Here is a 25,450-nt window from a genome sequence, read left to right as displayed (position 1 = left end):
CATCAGATTTACCTACTACATCACAATGCTGTCCCTTGTGTAGATGTTTTTAAGGCTTTTGAACCCTACAACATATAGGAAATTTTGTATGTACATTTTTCTTGGGAAAGGGTCCATAGCTTTAGTTAGATTCTCAAAGATACACATCTGAAAATAAAAAATTGGCTAGCATCCACTGATAAAATATATTTATAATTTTTTTTCTTAATTTGCTAATTACTCCTTCAGGGAAATTATATCCAAGCCAGAGATCTGCATCCAATAGATGCAGACAGGACTAGCTATCCTACAGCTTAAAAGCAAGATTTCAAAATACATTTAAATCACTATGATAAAATAAAAAAAAATCACTATGATAAAATAAAATTATCATAAACACAAAACTAACATGTAAGAACAGTCATCCTTAAAGACTATAATTGGTCCTATAATTCTACACTCCCTAACCCTGCAATGTCACTTATTCTTGGTCTTAAATGTCTCAGATGAAGGTAAGAAGATGGGCTGTTTTGTGGCAAAGCAGGTTAAGCCGCTGCCTGTGATGCCAGCAACTTTGTATGGGCACCAGGGAAAGCAGCAGAGGACAGTGCCAGTGATCGGGCCCCTGCTACCTGCATGGGAGACCCAGCTGGGGTTCTAGGCTCCTAACTTCCTCTTGGCCCAGTCCTGGCTATTGCAGCCTTTTGAGGAGTGAACCAGTGGATGAAGATCTCTGTGTCTTCTCCTTGCCTCTGCCTTTCAAGTATACAAAATCAATCTTAAAAAAAAAGGGGGGGGGCCTGCTCTGTAGCATAGCAGGTATAGCCACCGCCTGTAGGGCTGGCATCCCATAGGGGTGCCAGTTCGTGTCCCAGTTGCTCCACTTCTGACCCAGTTCTCTGCAGTAGAAGATGGTCCAAGTCATTGGGTCCCTGCATCCGTGTGGGAGACCAGGAAGAAGCTCCTGGCTCCTGGCACTGGATTGGCCTAGCTCTGACCGTTGCAGCCATTTGGGGGAGTGAACCAGCAGATGGAAGACCTCTCTCTCTCTCTCCCTCTCTGCCTTTCCTTCTCCCTCTGTGTAATTCAGACTTTCAAATAAATAAATCTTAAAAAAAAAAAAAAGCAAGAATGAATTTGGAGTGGATATGGTCACCTTTATAAGAGATGATACCATCACAGATCTCTTTGAAGATCTGGGCCAGGCGGGCTGCCCGAGCCACTTCAATGTTTTCTTCTGCAGCTGCCAACCGTCTTGTTCGAACAGACCGAGCTGTCTGCAGGGCAGAGAACTGGGTCATGAAAACATCTGGAAAGACAAAGTGAAAATTAATTTCAAGAAATGAGGCGTTCTATGTAGTTTTCTTTTCCTCAACTGATTGCTGTCATTTGCTCTGTTTCCCTTGAATGATTAAGTGTATTGGTGAGCACAGAGTTCTTTCTTTCCCCTTAAACAGAAATTAGGAAACACTGGAGTTTATCAGAGAGATAAACACTCCATGAGAGACCTCAGCATAAGGTCAAGTGCTACATAATGTAGTAGTTTCAAATCTGATTTTCAAAAAAAGTATGCCTACATTTGAATTCTCAGTTCAGTGTTTTAACTTCTCTCTTTCTCTCTCATCTTCTCAAATGTAAAACAGTAATGGTATTTCCCTCATGAGAAGATTAAATTAAACAAAAATGCTTTTAATGAATTTTAGCTCAGTGCCTAACTTACAATGGTACTTAAAAAAGTTTGTGAAAAATGGTATTAAAAGATACATTTATTTTAAGGATTTATTTATTTATTTGAAAGGCAGAGTTACAGACAGAGAGAGGAGAGACACAGAGAAAGGTCTTCCATCAGCTGGTTCAGTCCCCAGTTGGCAGCAACGGCCGGGGCTGGGCCAGGGTGAAGCCAGGAGACAGCAGCTTCATCTGGGTCTGTCACATGAGTGCAGGGGCCCAACTACTTGAGTCATCTTCTACTGCTATCACAGATGCATTAACAGGGAGCTGGATCAGATGTGGAACAGCCAGGACTCAACTGGCGCCCATCAGGGATGCCAATACATAAATTTATTTTGATAAAAAATTTTGTAATCCATGCAACAGGGGTTTTCAAAAAGTTAATGGGAAAATTGCACAGTATGAAAAAACTGCATGGATTTCAAAACTTTTTAAAAAAGAATTAATTATTTGAAAGGCAGAGAGGGGAGAAAAAGAAAGAGAGATCGAGAAAGAGCAATCAACCTTCATCCTTTGGTTCACTCCCCAAATGGATGCAACAGCTGTGGCTAGACCAGGCTGGAGCTAGGAGCTTCATTCAAGTATCCCACGTGAGCGCAGGGGCAAAAGCACTTGGGCCATCTTCTGCTGGTTTTCTAGGTGCATTAGCAGGAAGCTGGATTGGAAGTGGAGCAACTGGGGCTCAAACCAGCACTCATATGAGATGCCAGTATTGCAGGTAGCAGCTTAATCTGCTACTCCACAACACTGGCCCTTCAAAAAATTTTTTGTACCAAAGTAAACATTTTAATTCCATTTTCCCATGACCTTTATGAAGTACTCTCAAATAAGCGCTCAGTAAATGCTTACTGGTAATACCAGAAAATCTGAACTGTTGGGATATGAGTTCAAAGGATTCATGCCAGTTAAGTCGCTGAAAGGAGGTATGACTTTGGGCAAAGATTTGAATTTTTTTAGTTATCACTCAGCATATTCTCTCATACATCATACAAAAATGTTTCTACTTTTTGAGAAGAAAAGAATATAAGAAGAGCACAATCATTTCCATAGTTTATTTTCCATTAGAAAGAATGCTTAGACATGCCAGTTCCTCTGCTTTCAGTCTATTCTGGTAATACCTTAACTCAGGAATGCTGTTACATCAGTCACTCCTGAGGTTAGATCAAGGGAATCTGATGGTATATGTGTCTACTGCTGACTACCTACAAGGTGGGAAAGTCTTCTGAATTGATAGTAATGACATTTTTCTCCCCACAGTACATCTGGCATCACTATTTACTCCATCTGCAAGTTATTTTTCAGGTAGGAATACAGATGGTTCACTATCATCTCATGCCTAGTGACTATCTCAGAATGTAGGTGATGTCAGGGAGGATGGTGGAAGGTGGTTTCTTCCTATTTTGAAGGGTAGAGATAGAGAAGTTACAGAGCTGGGAAGGATACGTTATTACTGACTAATGCTTTAACAAGTAGATATGCATGCTAACTTTTTTGGACTGGACTGAAAGGAATCTTTAAATAGATAGAACGTGACTAACATAATCACTTTTAGGATGATCTTACAGAACAGGAATATCTCCCATGCCCTACCAGACTTGATATTCCCATCATCTCGACAGATGCCATTCCAGCGGGTATATAATGATGCAGAGTGAATATTATCACTGGTGTGCTTTACTTCCTCCTGTTTCTGACGAATTTTCTCCCAGTTTCGGACCAAGAACACATGATGCTTCAATACAAAGTTCCTGCAAAGAAGGAATAAAATTCTTTTATTAATCAATAAACTCAAGTTGTGGCGCCAGAATTGTTGCAAAGTGGGTAAAGCTGCTACCTGTGATGCTAGCATCCCAGAGGGGCACCAGTTCCTGTCCTGCCTATTCCACTTCTGATACAGCTCCCTGCTAATGGCCTGGGAAGAACGGTGGAAGATGGCCTAGGTGTTTGGGCCCCTGCTCCCTATGTGGGCAACCTGAACAGAGCCCCTAGCTCCTGGCTTCAGCTTGGGCCACCCTGGTCTTTGCAGCCATCTGGAGAGTGAACCAGTGGATGAAAGGTATCTCTCTCTGACCTTAAAAATAAGTAAACAAATCTTTAAAGAAAAAAAAATCACATTAGTTGTATAAGCCAGGGCAGTTGGAATTCTGGCTGTTCTACTTCCAATGCAGCTCTCTGCTAATGTGCCTGAGAAGGTGGCAGAAGATGGTCCAGGTGCTTTGGCCCCTACCACCCATGGGAGAGACCTAGATGGAGTTCCAGTTTTCTGGTTTCAGCTAGCCCAGCCCTGGCCACTGCTGCTGTTTGGGGAGTAAACAAACAGACAGAAGATCTGTCTCTCTCTTTCTCTGTAATTCTGCTTTTCAAATAAATAAATAAATAAATAAAATTTATAAAATATTTTTATTTATTTATCTGAAAGAGATTGGCCTCTGAACAGTTTTTTTAAGTTAATTTAAAATTACAATTTTAATACAAAGGATTAACAGGAAATTAAGTAAGGATTCAAAAGCCAAAACGTTCCAATAAACATCAAAATTGCTATACAGAAATACACACTAATTAAAAAAAAATTTAAAAAGGATTTATTTATCTCAAAGGTAGATTACAGGCTGGCGCCGCGGCTCAATAGGCTAATCCTCCTCCTTGTGGCGCCGGCACACTGGGTTCTAGTCCCGGTCGGGGCGCCAGATTCTGTCCCGGTTGCCCCTCTTCCAGGCCAGCTCTCTGCTGTGGCCAGGGAGTGCAGTGGAGGATGGCCCAAGTGCTTGGGCCCTGCACCCCATGGGAGACCAGGAAAAGCACCTGGCTCCTGGCTTCGGATCAGCGCGATGCGCCGGCCGCAGTGCGCCGGCCACGGCGGCCACTGGAGGGTGAACCAACGGCAAAGGGGCAAAGGAAGACCTTTCTCTCTGTCTCTCTCTCTCTAACTGTCCACTCTGCCTGTCAAAAAAAAAAAAAAAAAAAAAAAAAAAGGCAGATTACAGAGAGAGGATCTGCTATCCACTAGTTTACTCCCAAATAGCTGCAAAGTCCTGGGTTGGACCAGGCTGAAGCCAAGAGCCTGGAACTCCATCCAGGTCTCAACTGTTGGTGGCAGAGAGATATAGTGGCAGGGGTCCAAGTACCTTGGTCATCTCCCACTGCTTTCCCAGGCACTGGATTGGAAGTGGAATAGCTGGGACTCAAACTGGCACTCATATAGGATGCAGGTGTTGTAGGTGGCATCTTACACCATCTACACCACCATGCTGGACCCACTAATTCTTTCTTTGAAATAATTAAGCAAAAGGGACAGGCACTGTGGTATAGTGGGTTAAGTCACCGCTTGGATACCCACATTCCATATCAGAGTGCCTGTGAAGAAGCTCTGCCTCCACTTCTGATCCAGATTCCTGCTAATGCACCTGGGAGACAGCAGATGATGACCCAAGCACTTGTTTCTGTGACCTCTGTTCGAGACATGGATGGAATTCCTGGTGCCTGGCTTTGGACTGGCTTGTGCCTGGCTATTGCAGGCATTTGGAGAGTGAACCAAAGAATGGAAGACCTTTCTCTGTTACTTGTCTTTTTAAGTAAATAAACTTTTAAATACTATTTATTTGAGAGGCACAGTGACAGAGAGGGAGTAGGCAAGTGCATTTCTACCTGCTGGTTCATTCCCCAAATGCCCCTAATGGGTAAGGCTAAGCTGAGCTGCAGCTAGGAGCCACTGACTCAATCAAGGTCTCCTACATGGGTGGCAGCAATGAAATTACTTGAGCCATTACCACTGCTTTGCAGGAAGCAGTAGTCAGGAGCCAGAGCTGGGTATCAAACCCAGGTACTACGATGTGGGACATGGGCATCCTAACTAGTACTGTAACTGCTAAGCTAAATGCCTGCCCTAATAATTTTTTAAATTGACAAGCAAATCACATAATGTAAAAAGAACTCAGGTATGAAAATCTTTTTTACCTCTCTCGATTGGACATTGGCTTCATCTGTAATTGGGGGGTCAATCTTGTTGGAGTGTTGATGTTTTCATTGGTTTCCTCAGAGAAATGACCTTTCTGAAAAACAGATGGATAAGACCATAGAAATAAAAAGATGGATCAGAAGGCACTTCCAAGAATACTAAAACCATCAAGATGCCACCTGTTGGTAATTCCCTTATCCCAGTAATTGCCTCTGACTTCATGAGCAGCTTTCAAAGAAAGCCATGAGATAATTATTCACCCTTTTCTTCAGCTTGTGCTTAGACTTTCTCTTCTCTTTCGACCGTCCAGACTTTTTATGTGTGGTTATAGGCTGGTTACTTTTGCCGCTGGCGAGTCCATTCATGCGTTGACTCTTGCCTCCGATGATTCCGCGACATTTCTCAAAGCCACATTTACAAAGTTGCTTTTAAGGAAAAAGAATAATTTCTTTAGTCTGCAGTCTCATGGACAAGCTCAAGGAGGATGCCTGAGCGTTTGGATATCCTAGGTTAAATATAAAAACTAAAGAATCTATGGATGAAGGTAAATAACTGATTGAGAGTATAATAAATAGAAATGGGCTTCCACTAAAATAGAAAGATTAAACTTCAGAAAAATCTCTTCATCAAAAATGTTAAGGACTGTAGACTAAAAATGGTAGGGCAATTTCTTTCTTTAGAGTTCTAAAACAGTAACTGAGCTCTATGTATCCCAGGTAGGTAAAGTGAAAAACTATCTTCTAGGTATTTCTGGTTGGCTCCAAGTTAATAATTATTGAAGGCTCACATTTCATGGCATTATAAGTGACAGCATTCAACCTCTCTATATTCACTATTCTTACCTGTTTTTCAACATTGAAGGAATGGAAGTTGTAATCATAAGTGAGTTCAGTACCAGCTGGCATGTCTTTAAGAGCATACAGTCCAATCCGGTATACTCCATTAACAGACCTAGCAAGAAAGAATGTCGTTCACGGGTGGGATTACTGATGCTAATAGAAAAACTGGTACAATCCCTGATTTCAAACGTGCCTTTCCATCTGTACCCATTTACTCAACAATACTATTGAATTATTTCTAAGAAATACATTTTCTGCATTTGTTATTTCTCCTTTATTTTGATTAAGATCATTCTGTTGCTGGGTTTGTATGAATGTAAGTTGGCATTACTGCAAGAGTTTCCTGGCCGATCAAACAGTTTTTAAATCCAGGGAAACAATATCCAGGTTGTCCAACTCCACAGCTTCTCTGTCTGACTTGCTACCAATGAGGAACATATTAAAACTAGCTTGGACACCACCCTATCAACTTTGCGAATATCTTCTGTTCATATTATTTTTCCCCTCAGAATTTAGGAAGTTTTTTTTTTTTTTAAAGATTTTATTTATTTATTTGAGAGGTAGAGTTAGACAGTGAGAGGAAGAGACAGAGAGGAAGGTCTTCCATCTGCCTTTTTTTTTTTTTTTAAAGATCAATTTATTTATTTGGACGGCAGAGTTACACAGAGAGAAAAAGAGAGGCAGAGAGAGAGAGAGAGAGAGAGAAAGAAGTCTTCCATCTGTTAGTTTGTTCCCCAATTGCCTGCAACGGTTGGAGCTGCACTGATCTGAAGCCAGGAGCCTGGTACTGCAGGCGGCGGCTTTACCCACTACGCCACAGTGCTGGCCCCAGTAAATAAATCTTAAAAAAAAAAAAAAAAAAAAAAAAAATTCTAGTTCCTTAAAGAAAAAAAATGTACCAGGCCGGTGCTGTGGCACAGCAGGTTAACACCCTGGCCTGAAGACTGAAGAGCTGGCATCCCATATGGGCCCCGGTTTTAGTACCAGCTGTTCCACTTTAGATCCAGCTCTCTGCTATGGCCTGGGAAAGTAGTAGAAGATGGCCCAAGACCTTAGGCCCCTGCACCTGTGTGAGAGACCAGGCGGAAGCTCCTGGCTCCTGGCTTCAGAGCGGCGCAGCTCTGGTCATTGTGGCCAATTGGGGAGTGAACCATCAGATGGAAGACCTCTCTCTCTCTGCCTCTCTCTCCTCTCGCTGTCTCTCTGTGTAAATCTTTCAAATAAATACATCTTTTAAAAAAAAGTATGAAATAGTTTTCCCATTTCCCAAAATACCTAATTATATTAAGTACTTAAGATTTTTATTCACTTTATATTATCTTTTTATTTATTTATTTTAAAAAGATTTATTTATTTGAAAGAATTACAGAGGAGAGGCAGAGAGAGATCAATCTTCCATCCATTAGTTTACTCCCTAAATGACTGGGGCTGGGCCAGACCAAAACCAGGAGCCAGAAGCTTCACCTAGGTTTTCCATGTGGATGCAGGGGCCCAAGGACTTGGGGGCCATTTTCTACTGCTTCCCCTGGTGTATCAGCGGAGAATGGGATTGGAAGTGGAGAAGCCAGGAGAAGCCAGCACTCTAACTGGCAACCATATGGGATGCTGGTGCTGCAGGTGGCCACTTTACCTGTTACACCACAGTGCTGGTCCCTTATGTTATCTCTTAAATTTTCATTTATTTGTTTGAGACTCTGAGAGAGAGAGACAGAGATTGATTGATTTCATTTGTTTGTTCATTATCCAAATGCCTGCAATGGCTGTTGCCAGAAGTCAGGAACTCAATCCAGGTCTCCAACATTAGTGGCAGGAACCCAATTACTTCAGACATTACCATTGCCTCCTAGGGTCTGCATTAGCAAGAAGCTGGGGTCAGGTGTTGGAGCTGGGTATTAAACCAAGGACTCTGATATGGGATGCAGGATCTTCATCACTAGTCCAAATGGCCCCTGTCCCAACATTCATTTCTTTAAATATATTTTTGTAGCTGACACATAAAAATTGTATGTATTTATGATGTACCATGCATTATTATTTTAAAAATATCTCTTACTTATTTTTTATTTATTTGAAAGGCACACAAAGACAGACAGGGATCTTCTAGCCGATGATTCACTCCTAAATGCCTGAAACAGCAAGCGTTAGGCCAGGCCAAAGGGAGGAGCCTGTAATCAATCTGGGTCTCCCACATTGGTGGCAGAGACCCAAGTACTTGAGCGATTACTTGTTGCATCCCAAGGTGTGCATTTGCAGGTTTTGGAAGTCAATTTGGAAATCAAACCCAAGCACTCTGATATGGAATACAGGGGGTCTCAACTGGCTTAACTCCTGTGCCAAAGGCCAACCCCAACATTATTTTGATATACATATAACATAGTGTAATGATCCAATCAGGATGAAAACATCTATCTCTTCAACATTTATCATTACTGTATGGTAAAAACAGAATCTTTTCCTCTAGTTTATGTTTTAAAAAAATACTCAGGGGCCAGCACTGTGGCACTGCAGGTTAAAGCCCTGGCTGCAGCTCTGTCATCCCATATGGTTCAAGTCCTGGCTGTTCTACTTCCAATCCAGCTCCCTGCTAGTGTGCCTGGGGAAGCAGTGGAGGAGGCCCAAGTGCTTGGGCCCCTGTACCCATGTGGGGGACCTGGAAGAAGCTCCTGGCTCCTAGCTTTGGATCAGCTAAGGTCATCTGTGGATCATCTATGGATCACTGTGGTCATCTGAGCAGTGAACCAGTGGATGGAAGACCTCTCCCTCTCTCTATTGCTCTAAAAAAAAAAAAAAAAGAAAAAAAAAAGAAAAAGGTAAAAAATTCAGCGTATAATTACCATAACCAGAATATCTTTCTCTTACTCATTAATCAAACTTTACTTATCCTTCTTTGCCCTTACAGCCTCTCATAATCATCATTCTATTCTCAACTTCTGTGAGAGCAAATTTTTGAAGTTTATTTATTTGAAAGGCAAAGTGATAGAGACAGGTAGATCTTTCATTTGCTGGTTTACTCCCTAAATACCTGAAACAGATAGAGCTATGCCAGACCAAAGCCAGGAATCAGGAACTCCAGCCAGGTTTCTCATACAAGTGACAAGATCCCCAGTACTTGGGCCAACTTCTGCTGCCTCCCAAGTACATTAACAGGAAACTAGATTTGGAAGTGGGTCTGAGACTTGAAACCAGGGACTCTTACATGGCATATGGGCATCCCAGGTGGTGAGTTAAGTACCAAACACCTGCCCTGAAATCAACTTTTTTAGATTTCACATACAAGATTATGTGGTATTGTCTCTTTGGTGCCTGGTTTATTTCACTCAGCATAATGACTTCCAGTCCAGCTTTTCTTACAGCTGAATAGTATTCCATTGTGTGACACGTGGTTCTTCATGCATGTCAGTTGATGGGCATATAGGTTGTTCCATTCCTTAGCTACTGTGATTAGTGCTGCAATAAAAACAGGGGTACAGCCATCTCTTCAACAGACTGATTTCATTTCCTTTGGATACAGACACAGTAGTGTCATTTCTGGATCATATGGTAGTCTTATTTTTTTAGGAATTCCATACTGTTTTTTGTATATATTGATTTCTGAAATTTACACCAAATCTTTTATTTCTATTTCTTTAAAAAACTATTTATTTATTTGGAAGGTAGAGTTACAGAGAGAGGACAGAGACAGACAGATCCTCCATCTGTTGGCCATAATGATCATGAGCTTCATTTAGGTCTCCCACGTAGGTGCAGGGGCCTAAACACATGGGCCATCTTCCACTGCTTTCCCAGGCATACCAGCAGGGAGATGGGTTGGAAGTGGAGCAGCCAGGACTCGAACCGACACCCACATGGGATGACAGCATTGCAGGTGGCGGCTTTACCTGCTACACTATCCATTCAGACTTCCTACTTCTTCTTGTGTCATTTTTAGTAAATTGTGTTTTTCTAAGAATTTGTTCATAGTTCATCTAACTTTTCAAATACAAAGCTGTTTAGCAAAAATAGATAAACAAAATGTGGTCAATTCATACAAAATAATACTAAAAAGTAACAAACCACTGACTATTCAACAACAGGGATGAATTGCAAAGACTTTATGCTAAATGAAAGAAGCAGAAACACAAGAGTGTGTATTCACGAAGTTTAGAACCAGGAGAACTAATAGGTGATGATACAAGTCAGATTTTGGTTTGCTTTAATGAGTGGGGAGACTGTGAAGAGGCAGAAAGAAAATGAATAAGTGTTATATCTTCATAGGAATATGGGCTACATGGGTATAGATGTTTGTAAAAATTGATGGAAACATAGATCTAACATCTGTGTATTTTCCTATATTCACTTACGACTTTAAAAAAATTACCCAAAATTGTTCAACTTAAAAAAATTACAAATCACCAAGTTGTTTACACATAATCTTTATAGTCTTTTCATTGTAGATGTGTTTTCCATCTCAACTAGATTCTAGCCTACTTAACAGGATGGAATTCCTACTTTATTTCTTTTATTTCTCATTGTGACAAATCCACCTGGCATGTAAGTACACAATACACACTGGCTGAATGAGCCAGTACAGGATGGTGCCTAAACCATAGTAAGCATTCAATAAATATTAGGAATTACTGCTATCCTTAGTACAGTATTTTTCTGAGAATTAGTAGTTAGGATAGTGAAGAAACACAGGAGCTTCCTCTGCCTGGAGGATTTGGTATGATGGGGAACTTCTTGAACTGCTTTGTGTATGTAAGGGGTGAGGAACCTTTATTATGCCAAGGGCCACTTGAGCATTTATATCATTTATATGCCATACACACAAAATTATCAACTTAAAAATCAGCCTGCTATAGATTTATTGAATTTTGAGTCCTGCCTGTGGTCGCCTTGGCTGGGCCAGACCAAGTGATTTCACAGGCCTTATACAGCCTGCAGGTCAGACTGACTGACATTGTGGAAAGGTAGACCTTTGGCTGCCTTCAATGCCTTCTGTTTTGTTGGATTCTTGGGTTCACCTTCTCCTGCTCTCTTACCATTTCTGCATTTCACAATTTGGGTCGCAGCTGTGATTGATGAATCGGGCCTCATTTCCCATGCGGTAACTGTCAATCACCATACCGCTATCCAAGTTCAGACAGTAGTGGTCACTGTGATTATGGTATTGCTCAATCATCCTGTTTCTGAAGAGAGAAATGATTGAAAGACAATTAATGATTAAAGTGCAAGTAAATTCCTTCTACTCTCCATTCTAACATCTTTGCCACTTTACCAGAGTATCGCCATTTACCACCCTACCTGAACTCCTGTTCGCTGACAACCTCCCCTAGATATTCAATGATGAATTGTCCAGCTTTTAAGGGTTCTTTGGTTCGGATTCCCCAGCCTTTTTCTTCAGCTCGAAATCGTTCTAGACATTGCACCCACTCATGCCTTTGTATCCTCTGGTTACAGCACTGATCACCACAGGGGCAAGTGTTGGGGGAACACTCAGCAAAGATCATTCTAGAAAGAAAAGGAGTAACTGTATATCAGCTTACATAATACATGCCTTAATGTGCCCATGTCTTATAAGAATTTAAAAAATGAATACATGAATTTTTATTTTAATGAAAACAGCTAAATAAGTTAAAAATAACATACAATTAAAACATTAACAATGCTCAAAATTTCTAAGCAAGGTTGCAAACACTGAATGTTTCTTGTAAATTAGTAAGCTAACTGTGAACTCAGCATCCTGGGCAAACACTACCATTATTTATCTGTGCTTAAAATAAACGAACTGTGACCCAAGAGAGAATCAATACTTTGATGATTACAGTGCATTATTTCAATTTTTAAAAATAATTTTTTATTTATTTAAGAGGCAGAGGGAGGGAAGGACAAAGAGGCAGAGAAGACGAGAAAGAGAGCTCTCATCTACTTGTTTACTCCATAAACGCCTCCAGTGGCCAGGGATATGCTAGGTCAAAGCTGGAAACACAATCCAGTCTCCCATGTGAGTGGCAGGGACTCAAGTATCTGAGCCATCACCAGCTGCCTCCCAGGGTGCACATTAGCAGGAAGCTGGAAGTGGAAACAGAGCTGGGACTTAAGCTATGCACTCAGATATGGGATGTGGGCATCCCAACAGGCAACTTATCTGCTGCATCCAAAAACATGTCCCACATTGTAAACTTTTTTTGGAGCAGTTCATAACCACTTACAGACTTTATTTTCTTTCTGTACTTATTTTTAAACATTCACGTATTTATCTGAATGTATATTATAGGCAGGAAAGGATGGAGGGAGAGAAAAGAGAATCTTCCATCTGCTGATTCACTCCCCACATGGCTGCAACAGTCAGTGCTGGGCCAGGTTAAAGCCAGGAGCCTGAAACTCCACCTGGGTCTCCTGCTTGGGTGGCAGGAGCCCCAGGCCTATTAGCAGGGAGCTGGATTGGAAGTGGAACAGCCAGGAATAGAACAAGTACTCTTTGTTTTTTTATTTTCTGACAGGCAGAGTGGACATTGAGAGAGAGAGAGACAGAGAAAAAGGTCTTCCTTTACTGTTGGTTCACACTCCAATGGCCGCCGCGGCCGGCGCACCGCGCTAATCCGATGGCAGGAGCCAGGTACTTATCCTGGTCTCCCATGGGGTGCAGGGCCCAAGCACTTGGGCCATCCTCCACTGCACTCCCTGGCCACAGCAGAGAGCTGGCCTGGAAGAGGGGCAACCAGGACAGAATCTGGCGCCCCGACCGGGACTAGAACCCGGTGTGCCGGCACCACAGGCAGAGGATCAGCTTATTGAGCCGCAGTGCCAGCGGAACAAGTACTCTTAAGTGGCTACTTAACTCACTTCTCTACAACACCTGCTCCCACCTAGACTTTAGATGGTAAAATACAAAAAGATTATCATCTTTTTTTTCAAGAGTTTTTTTTTTTTTTTTTTTTTTTTTTTTTTTTTTGACAGGCAGAGTGGACAGTGAGAGAGAGAGACAGAGAGAAAGGTCTTCCTTTTGCCGTTGGTTCACCCTCCAATGGCTGCTGGGGCCGGCGCGCTGCGGCTGGTGCACCGCGCTGATCCGATGGCAGGAGCCAGGAGCCAGGTGCTTTTCCTGGTCTCCCATGGGGTGCAGGGCCCAAGCACCTGGGCCATCCTCCACTGCACTCCCTGGCCACAGCAGAGGGCTGGCCTGGAAGAGGGGCAACCGGGACAGAATCTGGCGCCCGACCGGGACTAGAACCCGGTGTGCCGGCGCCGCTAGGCGGAGGATTAGCCTAGTGAGCCGCGGCTCCGGCCTCAAGAGTTTTATTTATTTATTTGACAGGTAGAGTTATAGACAGTGAGAGACAGACACAGAAATGAAAGGTCTTCCTTCCATTGGTTCATCACCCAAATGGCCACAACGGCCGGAACTACACCAATCTGAAGCCAGGAGCCAGGTGCTTCCTCCCAGTCTCCCATGCGGGTGCAGGGGCCCAAGGTCTTGGGCCATCCTCCACTGCCTTCCCGGGCCACAGCAGAGAGCTGGACTGGAAAAGGAGCAACTGGGACTTAGAACCTGGTGCCCATATGGGATGCCAGTGCCGCAGGTGGAGGATTAACCAAGTGAGCCACAGCGCTGGCCCCAAAAATTATCATCTTAAACATCATTTAAAAAATTTTTAGGCCGGCGCCGCGGCTCACTAGGCTAATCCTCCGCCTAGCGGCGCCGGCACACCGGGTTCTAGTCCCGGTTGGGGCGCCGGATTCTGTCCCGGTTGCCCTTCTTCCAGGCCAGCCCTCTGCTGTGGCCAGGGAGTGCAGTGGAGGATGGCCCAGGTGCTTGGGCCCTGCACCCCATGGGAGACCAGGAAAAGCACCTGGCTCCTGGCTCCTGCCATCGGATCAGCGCGGTGCGCCGGCCGCGGCGGCCATTGGAGGGTGAACCAACGGCAAAGGAAGACCTTTCTCTCTGTCTCTCTCTCTCACTGTCCACTCTGCCTGTCAAAAAAAAAAAATTTTTTTTTTTTTACTTATTTGAAAGGCTGAAACACATAAAGACATACACACAGATGTCCTATCTGCTGGTTTACACCCCAAATGCCTGTAACAGCAGGCCTGGGCCAGGCAATGCTGGAAGCTGGAAACTCAGCTGAGTCTCCTATGGGGGTGGCAGGGATCCAAGTCATCACCTGCTGCCTTCTAGGGTGTACACTAGCAGGAATCTGCAAACAGCAGTAGAGCCAGGGCTGAACTCAGGCACTCCAATATGGGATGCACAGGTGTCCCAACTGGAGTCTTAATTCTAGACCTAATGCCTGCTCCTTACCCTATCATATGTACATAGTTCAGTGGTAATAAGTATATTCATTGTTGTTTTATAGGAATTTTAATATTTCACTACTGAAAAACATCATTTTTTTTCCATTAAGATTTATTTATTTATTTGAAAGGCAGAAATACAGAGAGAAGGACAGAGAGAGAGAGCGAGATCCTTCATCTGCTGGTTCACTCCTGATATGGTTGCAATGGCCAGAGCTGGGCCAGGCCAAAGCCAGGAGCCAGGAGCTTGTTCTGGGCTTCCCACATGGGTGCAAGGACCCAAGAACTTGGGCATCTTGCACTCTTCGAACCAGGCCTTCCCAGATCATTAGCAGGGAGCTGGATTGAAAGTAGAGCAGTTAGGACTCAAACCAGTGCCCATATGGGATGCTGGCACTGCAGGTGGAGGCTTAACCTAAGCTTTGGCCCCTGAAAATAATATTTCTATATTACAAGTAACATTTCTACTCTATAATTACCAGTGGATTAACAAGCAACACCTTCCAAACCTAGTAAATGAATGTTGCTATATGTCTTCTATGTCTTCCCACTGCATTTTTTTTTTCAAGTTTCTAGAACTTTAGGGAGCCATTCTGACTCAATGTATGATTTGGAGTCCCACTTACGCTGTTAATCATGACTAAAATAAAGAAGGATCAAGAAAATGGTAGCTCAAAATATCAAATTATATTTATAATCCTGATTTTAAAATCTTATAAAGGAAGGATGCAGAAAGTCTGCACTTTAAATACTTCCTTTAGAGTCATCTGATTTATTCTTCAATAAAATCAAATCCTCAATATAAAGGGCAAATAACACACAGTGTCAAGGCATATAAATGAGTAGTAAACATAGAAAGTATATACTAAATTATTCTTTAATTCAACAAGTATCTTCAATTAGAAAGAAGAAATTGCCTTACAGCAGTCAACCGCCTTATTCTTTCTTTTGATGACTTCTCTACTATATGCACACTGCCAAACACCCCTCATGAAAGTGCCCTCCTTTTTGCCTTTTCTTTCTTTTAAGTTCTACCTTCCGTGGCACATTTCTGGCTTCTGTTTCATTTAGAGTTCTTCCATTCTCATGATTTCAACTGTAATTCTGCATTCACCATACTCTACCAATGTTTTCATAGTGTCATAATATGTAAGACAATACACTTTAGATGGATTAAAAAATTAAAAATATAAGAATGCTCAGATGGGGCCAGTGCTGTGGCTCACTTGGTTAATCCTCCACCTGCAGTGCCAGCATCCCATATGGGCGTTGGGTTCTAGTGCCGGTTGTTCCTCTTCCAGTCCAGCTCTCTGCTGTGGCCTGGGAAGGCAGTGGAGGATGGCCCAAGTGCTTGGGCCCTGCACCCGCATGGGAGACCAGGAGGAAGCACCTGCCTCCTGGCTTCCGATCAGCGCAGCGCCGGCCTTGCAGCCATTTGCATGATGAACCAATGGAAGGAAGACCTTTCTCTCTGTCTGTCTCTCACTGTCTAACTCTATATGTCAAATAAATAAAATAAAAATAAAAAAATAAAAAGTAAAGAATGCTCAGGTGAGACTTAGAATTTTCTAAAATTTCTACTTGGGAATAATTACTCAAGGTTGGTAAAAATTTGTGGTTTCTATAGTTGAAGATATTCAAATAAATGCCATTTGTTTAGGTAAACAAACAGGATAAATCACTAAGTTACATACAAGTAAAGCATGTTTCTACTTAAACAAAACTGTAAATTTACCAAAATCTGAAAGCAGATGCTACAAACTGATGTGAAGTCTGATATAGTAATATAAATTGCTGTTAAATTTAGCCAGATAATCACCTTGAAAAACTAGACTTTTTTCTCTCTAAATATACATCCAGGGGGCTGGCACTGTGGTGTAGCAGGTAAAGTCACCGACGGCAGTGCTGGCATCCGATATGGGCATCGGTTTCAGTCCCAGCTGCTCCATTTCCGATGTAGCTCTGCTAATGTACTTGAGAAAGCAGCGGAGGATGGCCCAAGTCCTTGGGCCCCTGTACCCACGTGGGATACCTGGCAGAAATTCCTGGCTCCTGGCTTCAGCTTGGCCTAGCCCTGGCTGTTGCAGCCATTTGGGGAGTGAACCAGCAGATGGAAGATCTCTTTTCTCTGTCTCCTCATCTCACACTGTAATTCTTTCAAATAAATAAATAAATAAATACATCTTTTTTTTTTAAATGTACATTAAGCTAGAGAACTCTATTCCTGATAATGTAACATTTAAAGTTAAACATTTAAAGTTAAAATGTACCAGTATGAATGATTTTAACAAGCTATGGAGGTCAGATCATTCCTGGTGAAGAGAGGTGAGATGTTCATTTGAGAGAAATGAATGTACCTGTTGGAAATCATGCCAGGTCAGGACTAAATAAGTTTTGGAGGCAGGGGAACAAGACTTAAAAAGAATTTTCCATACTTTTTAGGATCAAGAATATGAGGACATATGGCTGCTTGGAGCAAAATTAAGATCTTAAGAGATTCTCCACTATGGGCAAGTGGAAGTGAACACCCTTTGTCACAAAGAAGCCCAGACAGAACCTAGTAGGAAATAATTTGAGGACCTTGAGGTTTACTTAAGGGCTTATGGACATTCAGAGGACTCACTACCGGCACCATTATAAAACTAAAATGCTGCATAAAATGAATTTTAAGGCTGTGCTTGAGGTAAAGGAGAATGCTTTGCATCAGCCAACGGGTTTGACATGGATGGATGGCATACTGAAACAACAATCCATCAGATCTGTAGAATGTACATGAGAGCTTTTTAATAGGTGATAGAAAACATGTATTAAGAAAACTGCATGCTCTACCTCTCTCTGTAACTCTGTCTTTAAAATAAATAAAATAAATCTTTAAAAAACTGCATGGATTTCAAACATTTTTTATATCACAATAATCTCTTATAATTCCATTTGTCCATGAACTTTTTCAAATACATTGGTAACTGGTATTGCTGATTCCTGGAAATTGTTTAGAGGGGAGACTGAGAAGAAAGACTGGATTTCCGGGGCGAGCGCCCTGACGCAATAGGTTAATCCTTCACCTGTAGCGCCGGCATCCCATATGGGTGCTGGTTCTAGTCCTGGCTGCTCCACTTTTGATCCAGCTCTCTGCTGTGGCCTGGGAAAGCAGTAGAAGATGGCCCAAGTCCTTGGACCCCTTAACCCCCGTGGGAGACCTGGCAGAAGCTCCTGGCTCCTGGCTTTGGATCAGCTCAACTCTGGCCGTTGTGGTCATTTGGGGAGTGAACCAATGGATAGAAGACCTCTCTCCCTCTGTCTTCCTCTCACTGTCTGTAACTCTAACTCTCAAATAAAATAAATAAAACCTTAAAAAAAAAAAAGAAAGACTGGATTTCCTCCTAATTTGAGTAGCTAAGGACACAGCAGAGGTTTGAAATATAAGAAATGAAACCTTATTTTGTATTTCCTCTACTCTAATAAAGAAGTTATACACACATTATGCACCCCCTCATATACCCACACACTGGAAAAGAGAACAAAACAAAAACAAGCAAATTAACAAAAACTATGAAGAGCTGAAATTTTAATAAAAAATTATCTTTAGGATAAGGATAGGTTCATACAATAATAATAAAAAATAATAATCTATGCAGGGGCCAGTGCTGTGGCATAGTGGATAAAGCCAGGTCTCTGCTGTGGCCCGAGAGTGCAGTGGAGGATGGCCCAAGTGCTTGGGCCCTGCACCTGCATGGGAGACCAGGAGAGGCACCTGGCTCCTGACTTCAGATCAGTACAGTGTGCTGGCCGCAGTGGCCATTGCGGGGTGAACCAATGGAAAAGGAAGACCTTTCTCTCTGTCTCTCTCTCTCACTGTCCACTCTGCCTGTCCAAAAAAAAAAAAAAATAATAATAATAATAAAAGTAAATTTATTTAAAAAAAAAAAAAGCCACAACTAATCCTCAAAAACTAGGAAAAATCTCTTAATGGAAATCATTAACTCCTTTCTTTTCCAGTAATATCTTAATGGTTTTCTCTATAGAGAAGAGTGTGGCCAAATGTAAGGTCAAAGGCTTGCCCCCAAATCATAATTCTTACTTCCAAATGAGATAGATTCCACTGCTTCTATCTTTGACAATAACATTATCATCTCTCATTAGCATCACTGACTCAGTTATCACATTCATATTTCCTACATGCCAATAGTTTATCAACTAAGTTTTCCTCCCAAATATATCAAGTGCTTGTCCATCACTTTCACTGCCATGTCCTAACTCTATAATCCTCACAATTCTCCCATAAAGATAATATTCTTTTTATCACAGGGATTAAACAGCCTTCCCCAGTTTTGTTATGCAATAAGATTTAAAATGCAAGTACACAGAACTCTAAATTTCATCCTTTTTCTGATACTCTATTCTGTCCACTGATAAGGTTTTACATATCTTTGTGCATCTTCTTAAGAAAAATGAAAAAGCCTATTTAACTTTTCCATCCAAAGGAAGAGTAATATATATACCTTAAAGCCTATGCTTTAGAGCAGGGGTGGGAACCTTTTTTCTGTCTATCGCCATTTGGATATTTGTAACATCATTTGCGGGCCATACAAAATTATCAACTTAAAAATTAGCCTGCTGTAGATTTACTGTATTTTGAGTCCCACCTGCGGTTGCCTCGGCAGGGTCTTACGTGGCTCCCGCGTCAGATGTTCCCCACCCCTGCTTTAGAGGAATCAGTTTAATACAGTACCTATTGAGGCAGTCATCCACACAGCCCTTCCTGGTGTCATCATCTGGCTTCTTACAGTTACAGGTGGTAGCCTCGTAACCAGAAAGGGGTTTGACATCAACGTAGACATCTTGAGAAGACAGCAAAGAATAGTTTGTGAATATACTGGATACTTTTTCAAGTGCTAGGCTAAGAACATTGATAGTATGGAGACAGAAAAGATCACTCCCAAGTTACTCACTTGAACGAATTTTTTTATATAGTGGGACATCTGGCTTTTTGTATAGCTAGAAGAAAAAGAGAAAAAAATCTTGATATAGCATTTAACTTCAAATGCTAGACCGTGGCATCAATCACTAAAAATACATTAAGTTATCCATATGTTCATTCAACTGCTCATATGGAACTATTTACAAGACTGGGTTGAATATGACTGAGGAAAACTCTTAATGTGATTACTTTTTACACTAAAATAAAAAGTGAGACAATTAGATTCAACAGAAGAAGCATTACTAAGTCGTTTACAGAAACGCATTTTGAATTGTTTTCTTCAATATGTTGTTATATAGATTTAAGTGAATAAAGGAAAACATGCATAGGGCTGATTTAGATGGCCTGGGTAGGCATATGAAATTAAAAAGATGAATACCTAGGTTTTTCAAGTTAGAAACTATAGAAAAACACATTTCAAATTTCAATAGAGGCAATTAGTTTAGTGAATAAAGGGAAGAGGACAGATAAGAAAAATGGCATTAGGGGAAAAAAAAGAATGTACTAGGAGAGATAGCTAGCCCTTTTTTTTTTCATAGAGGACAGTATAAAACAGAGAGCAGTTTAAACTAAACTGCTTATTAATTTGTTAGAATAATCCCACCATAATTTTCTCAGTCACTATGTTCAAAGTACTGTCTCCACTGACAAAAACTTTATGTAATTTTCTAACACACTGATAGTCTCAGAATTTGAGAGGTCTTCAGGGGAAGAGAATGTAGAGGGGAATGGCAATTGCTCTTGGCTTTCCAAAATTAACCTTCAGTGACACTCTGGTGAACTCAGGAACCTGTCACCTCATTTCCTTGACTACTTTTATTTTGCATGGTTGCTGTCAATATGGAGCCTGGAGGCTATAACTTAGCACAAAAATCACTGGGGGAAACATTTCAATGAGGGGAGCAAGAGAGACAAATGGGATCTTCCTATTTGTTTATCAATACATTTTTTTAAATTTTTATTTTTGAAAGGCAGAGTGGACAGTGAGAGAGAGAGAGAGAGACAGAGAGAAAGGTCTTCCTTTGCCCCTATGCAATTGGTTCACACTCCAATGGCCGCCGTGGCCGGTGCATTGCGGCTGGCACACCGCGCTGATCCGATGGCAGGAGCCAGGTACTTATCCTGGTCTCCCATGGGGTGCAGGTCCCAAGGACTTGGGCCATCCTCCACTGCACTCCCTGGCCACAGCAGAGAGCTGGCCTGGAAGAGGGGCAACCGGGACAGAATCCGGTGCCCTGACCGGGACTAGAACCTGGTGTGCCGGCGCCACAAGGCGGAGGATTAGCCTAGTGAGCCGTGGCGCCGGCCTTTATCAATACATTTAAAGAGATTTTAAAAGTACAAGTGTTAAACATTTCCCTGTTTCCTCTGGTAGAAGAATCTCTTCTGCAAATGAAAAATAAATTACAAACTGTTGAAGAAGCCAACAAAAACAAAGCCTGAAATTTCTTAGTGCTGCTGGCAGTGCATCTAAATTCTCTGGAGATCTGCTTCAAACAGGATTCTTACAGACCAGAATCTTTGCTACCAAAATAAAAGCCCAGAATAACAACAGAAGGTTGCCTAGGAAAGAAGGAACTCACTGCTATTTTGCAGTATGAATAATGGCAAATAGGTCACATTAAATATGGATGTAAATTCATTTTTATTTAGTGTCTAACCTTCACAGGAACACTTGATACTTCCTAAGGTGAAAACATAACGAGGAAGTAAAGAAAGAGACTTGCACACCCCACTCCTTTTACCACTAAGAATGAAACCTGGCAAAACAGGCTCTTTGTACCTGATTGTGTTTCCACTGCCAGAGGATGTCATAGGGAAGCTGGAAGTCAATTCTCTTTTGTCTTAGATACTTTCCTGAAACAAAAAACACTATCAATTTCAAAACCTATTCTAACATGTACTCGAACAAAAGGATCAGAAAGCCATAATATCTAATATGCACTAACTAGAAAAAAAAAGATTAAATTCTTATACTTTCTGGGCTTTTCTACCACCGGTTTTTAACCTTTGCTATTTTTCTCTACCATAATCCTTATGATATGCTAAATATACATTTTAATTTTATAGTACTCTATATAAAACCATTAACAGGGAAATTTCTACTAAAAATATAGGTCTTTATAAAAGATAACCAAATACCAGGAATTTCTTTGATTATTAAAATTACTACTAATAATAAAGTATCTGACACTTGCTCACCTTCATTTTCACACATAATCTAAGGCTGACTAAAAGTATTTGCAATTAAATAACTTGAGCATTTTCCATGCAAATTTATATTTACATTTTTCCTAGTAATTGAAATACTACTTATAAAAGAAATTCTTACTTATTTTTATATTGTTTGAAAACATTGAGAGACAAAAATTTCCCATCCCCTGGTTCACTTCCCAAATGTCTGCAACAGCCAGGTTTGGGCCGGCCTGAAGTCAGGAGCCAGGAACTCCATCCAAGTTGGAGCTAACTACTTTCAGTCATTATCTGTTGTTCCCTAGGTGCACATGAGCAGGAAGCTGGATTTGAACTAGAAGCTGGAAAATGAACTAGGCACTGATAAGGGATGTGGGCATCCCAAGAGGCATCTTAATTGCAACAAACAACTGTATCAGTATCACCTGTAAAAGCCAACGTCAAATCCCCCTAACTTAAAAAGGCTTTTCCAACTTCCATATCCCATAAGACCACTGCTACATTGCTCAACTCTTGTAGGATTGTACTTTTCTTTTTCTTTGTTATTTGATTATCTGTTCTTTTTCTTCTTCTTCTTCTTCTTCTTCTTCTTTTTTTTTTTTTTTTCAGAAAGATAGAGACAGAGATAAAGGTCTTCCTTTACCGTTGGTTCACCCCCCAAACAGCCACTGTGGCCGGCGCACTGCTCCAATCGGAAGCCAGGAGCCAAGTGCTTCCTCCTGGTCTCCCATGGGGTGCAGGGCCCAAGCACTTGGGCCATCCTCCACTGCCTCTCCAGGCCACAGCAGAGAGCTGGACTGGAAGAGGAGCAACTGGGACAGAATCCGGCACCCTGACCGGGACTAGAACCCAGGGTGCCGGCGCCGCAGGTGGAGGATTAGCCAAGCTAGTCGCAGCGACGGCCTGATTATCTGTTCTATCACTTGTCTCTAGACAAGTTTTTTCAGTGTGTTCTGATCACAGAAACCAAGGTTAAAACTATTTTAATGTGATATAGATGTTATATACCTTTTTAATTATGGTGACATTTTCATAATGGTAGATAAAAGCACTGGCACTGTACCATGAGTCAAAGCAGTGGTACAAAAAAGTACCGGCAGTCACTGTATTCTTCCCTTTCACATATTAACACAACAGCAAAGCTGGCATCATTTAAGAATCCTCTTGATGAAGAGGTTAAATATTAAATCTTGACCCACAAAACAAGATTTTTAACATTCTGCATGGCACAATGAAGTAAAAACATAAAGCTTTTATGCTGCATGATGAAGTCCAATGGTTGTTTCAGGGAAAGATGCTTATGTGAATATCTGAATGGCCAGCTGAACTAAATAATTTTTTTTCATGTAACACAATGATTGAGTTCTTAAAATAAGCAATATGAGAAAAAATAAATTAAATAAGCAAAATGAACTGGTCATGTCAAGAAATACAATAGTAAAAACAGTATATTAAATGAAAACTGAGGTTTTGGAAAATTGGTATTCACTACTGTTAGCTTTTCAATTTCTCAGCATTTAGAATTCTCTGAAGAAACCACTGGAGATATCAACCAATATAAATATTTCTGGAGATATATAGAGAATGGAAGAGCTACATAATTTAGTGAGTCAATATTTTTCAATGATCACTGGATAAAGCAATATAATCACACATAGGAAAAAGATTTACTCAAATTGCAAGAGATTAGGGGCTGGTTTAGTGGGTTTAGCCGCCACATATGACACCAGCATTCCATGCCGGTTCAAGACTCAGCAGCTCCACTTTTGTCCCACTTCCTGCTAATGCACCTGGGAAGGTAGGGGATGATGGCCCAAATGTTTGGGTCTCTGCCACCCACATGGGAGACCTGGATGGAGTTCCTGGCTCCTGGTTCAGCCCTGGCTGTTGTGATCATTTTGGGAGTAAACCAGTGGAATGAATAGCTCTCACTTTTATTCTGCCTCTTAAATGAATGAATAAATAAATATATCAGTCAATTTTTTAAATGGATTTCAAAATAATTAACAGGGGTTGGCGATGTGGCATAGCGGGTAAGGCCATTGCCTGCAGTGCCAGTATCCCACATGGGTGCCAGTTCTGGTCCTGGCTGCTCCACTTTTGATCCAGCTCCCTACTATTGCCTGGGAAAGCAGTGAAGGGTGGCCCTTGTCCTTGGGTCCCTGTACACAAGTGGGATAACCGGAAGAAGCTCCTGCCTTCAGATTGGCTCAGCTACAGCTATTGTGGCCATTTGGGGAGTGAACCAGTGGATGGAAGACTCCTCTCTCTCTCTGTAACTCTTCCTTTCAAACAAATAAATAAATCTTAAAAAAATTAACAAAAGCTCATAAATTTCAGACTCATCACAATTAACTTTAAGAAACAATCACGTTTATGCTGTTGGTACAGTATCAAAAAGAATAAACATAATTATAAAAATTGTTACTAAAATATTCTAACTAGTTATCTGTGCAAGGTCAGATTCCTTCATCTACTTAAACTAAAAAAAATCACCAGGCCGGCGCTGCGGCTCACTAGGCTAATCCTCCTCCTTGTGGCGCCGGCACACTGGGTTCTAGTCCCGGTCGGGGTGCCGGATTCTGTCCCAGTTGCCCCTCTTCCAGGCCAGCTCTCTGCTGTGGCCAGGGAGTGCAGTGGAGGATGGCCCAAGTCCTTGGGCCTTGCACCCCATGGGAGACCAGGAGAAGTACCTGGCTCCTGCCATCGGATCAGTGCGGTGCGCCAGCTGCAGCACGCTGGCCGCGGCGGCCATTGGAGGGTGAATCAACGGCAAAGGGGCAAAGGGGCAAAGGAAGACCTTTGTCTCTCTCTCTCTCACTGTCCACTTTGCCTGTCAAAAAAAAAAAAAAAAAAAAATCACCAAATACTAAATGTTCGGGGGCAGGGAGGCTGGTACTGTGGGTTAAGCCACCATCCCATATGAGTTTCCATATAAGAGCCAGTTCAAGTCCTGGCTGCTCCACTTCTGACCCAGCTCCTTGCTAAGGTGCCTAGGAAAGCAGTGGAAGATGACCCAAGTGCTTGGGCCCTTGCCACCCATGTGGGATACCAGGATGGAATTCCAGGCTCTTTGGCCTGGCTCAACCCTAGCTGTTGTGGCCACTTTGCTAGTAAACCAGTGGTTGGAAGATATCTCTGTCTCTCTGTAACTTTAGCTTTCAAATACACAAATCTTGTGGGGGGGGGAAGCTCTCTATCTGTGGGTGCAGCCAACTGTGGATACAAAATATTAAACAAAAGACTAAAGGTAAAAACATTAGAAAATCCAGCTGTCTTCTATTAAGCCAGACATTAAAGAGATTCACATACAGTCTTGCTTCTCATTAAATGTTTTTGGTAAAAAACATGATCAATGTTAACATATAATGAATAATGATTTTACTAATTGGGCAAAACTGATTATAATGTAGCATGGAGTACAGGTGTATCTAGGGAGAAATCACATATGGAGGTAAAGTAGTGTAACAGGATTTGGGGGTTACAGATGATATTAGAATA

The 25,450-nt window shown here is 41.7% G+C and overlaps 1 protein-coding gene across 29 annotated transcripts in view; it reads right to left on the bottom strand.

Moving 5' to 3' along the window:
- The window catches only part of ASH1L (ASH1 like histone lysine methyltransferase), a 215,791-nt gene that overhangs the window by 20,086 nt on the left and 170,255 nt on the right, over positions 1-25,450 (bottom strand). For 26 of the 29 annotated variants that reach the window (XM_070077555.2, XM_070077550.1, XM_070077542.1 and 23 more), the window contains 10 exons: positions 21,540-21,613; positions 19,728-19,773; positions 19,508-19,616; positions 11,788-11,994; positions 11,526-11,672; positions 6,508-6,616; positions 5,926-6,090; positions 5,665-5,759; positions 3,301-3,458; positions 1,136-1,288 (listed from right to left, as the gene is read on the bottom strand). In XM_070077555.2, coding sequence (XP_069933656.1) covers positions 1,136-1,288; positions 3,301-3,458; positions 5,665-5,759; positions 5,926-6,090; positions 6,508-6,616; positions 11,526-11,672; positions 11,788-11,994; positions 19,508-19,616; positions 19,728-19,773; positions 21,540-21,613 — 1,263 coding nt within the window. The remainder of the gene's footprint in view (positions 1-1,135; positions 1,289-3,300; positions 3,459-5,664; positions 5,760-5,925; positions 6,091-6,507; positions 6,617-11,525; positions 11,673-11,787; positions 11,995-19,507; positions 19,617-19,727; positions 19,774-21,539; positions 21,614-25,450) is intronic. The other 3 variants (XM_070077561.2, XM_070077562.2, XM_089299835.1) reach the window with 1 other exon arrangement.

Source organism: Oryctolagus cuniculus, chromosome 7 (assembly GCF_051225735.1).
Source record: "Oryctolagus cuniculus isolate XC-2025 breed Fujian yellow rabbit chromosome 7, ASM5122573v1, whole genome shotgun sequence".
NCBI classification, from domain to species: domain Eukaryota; kingdom Metazoa; phylum Chordata; class Mammalia; order Lagomorpha; family Leporidae; genus Oryctolagus; species Oryctolagus cuniculus.
Note: the sequence above shows the minus strand (reverse complement) of the source record. Positions and strands in the feature narration are given on the sequence as shown.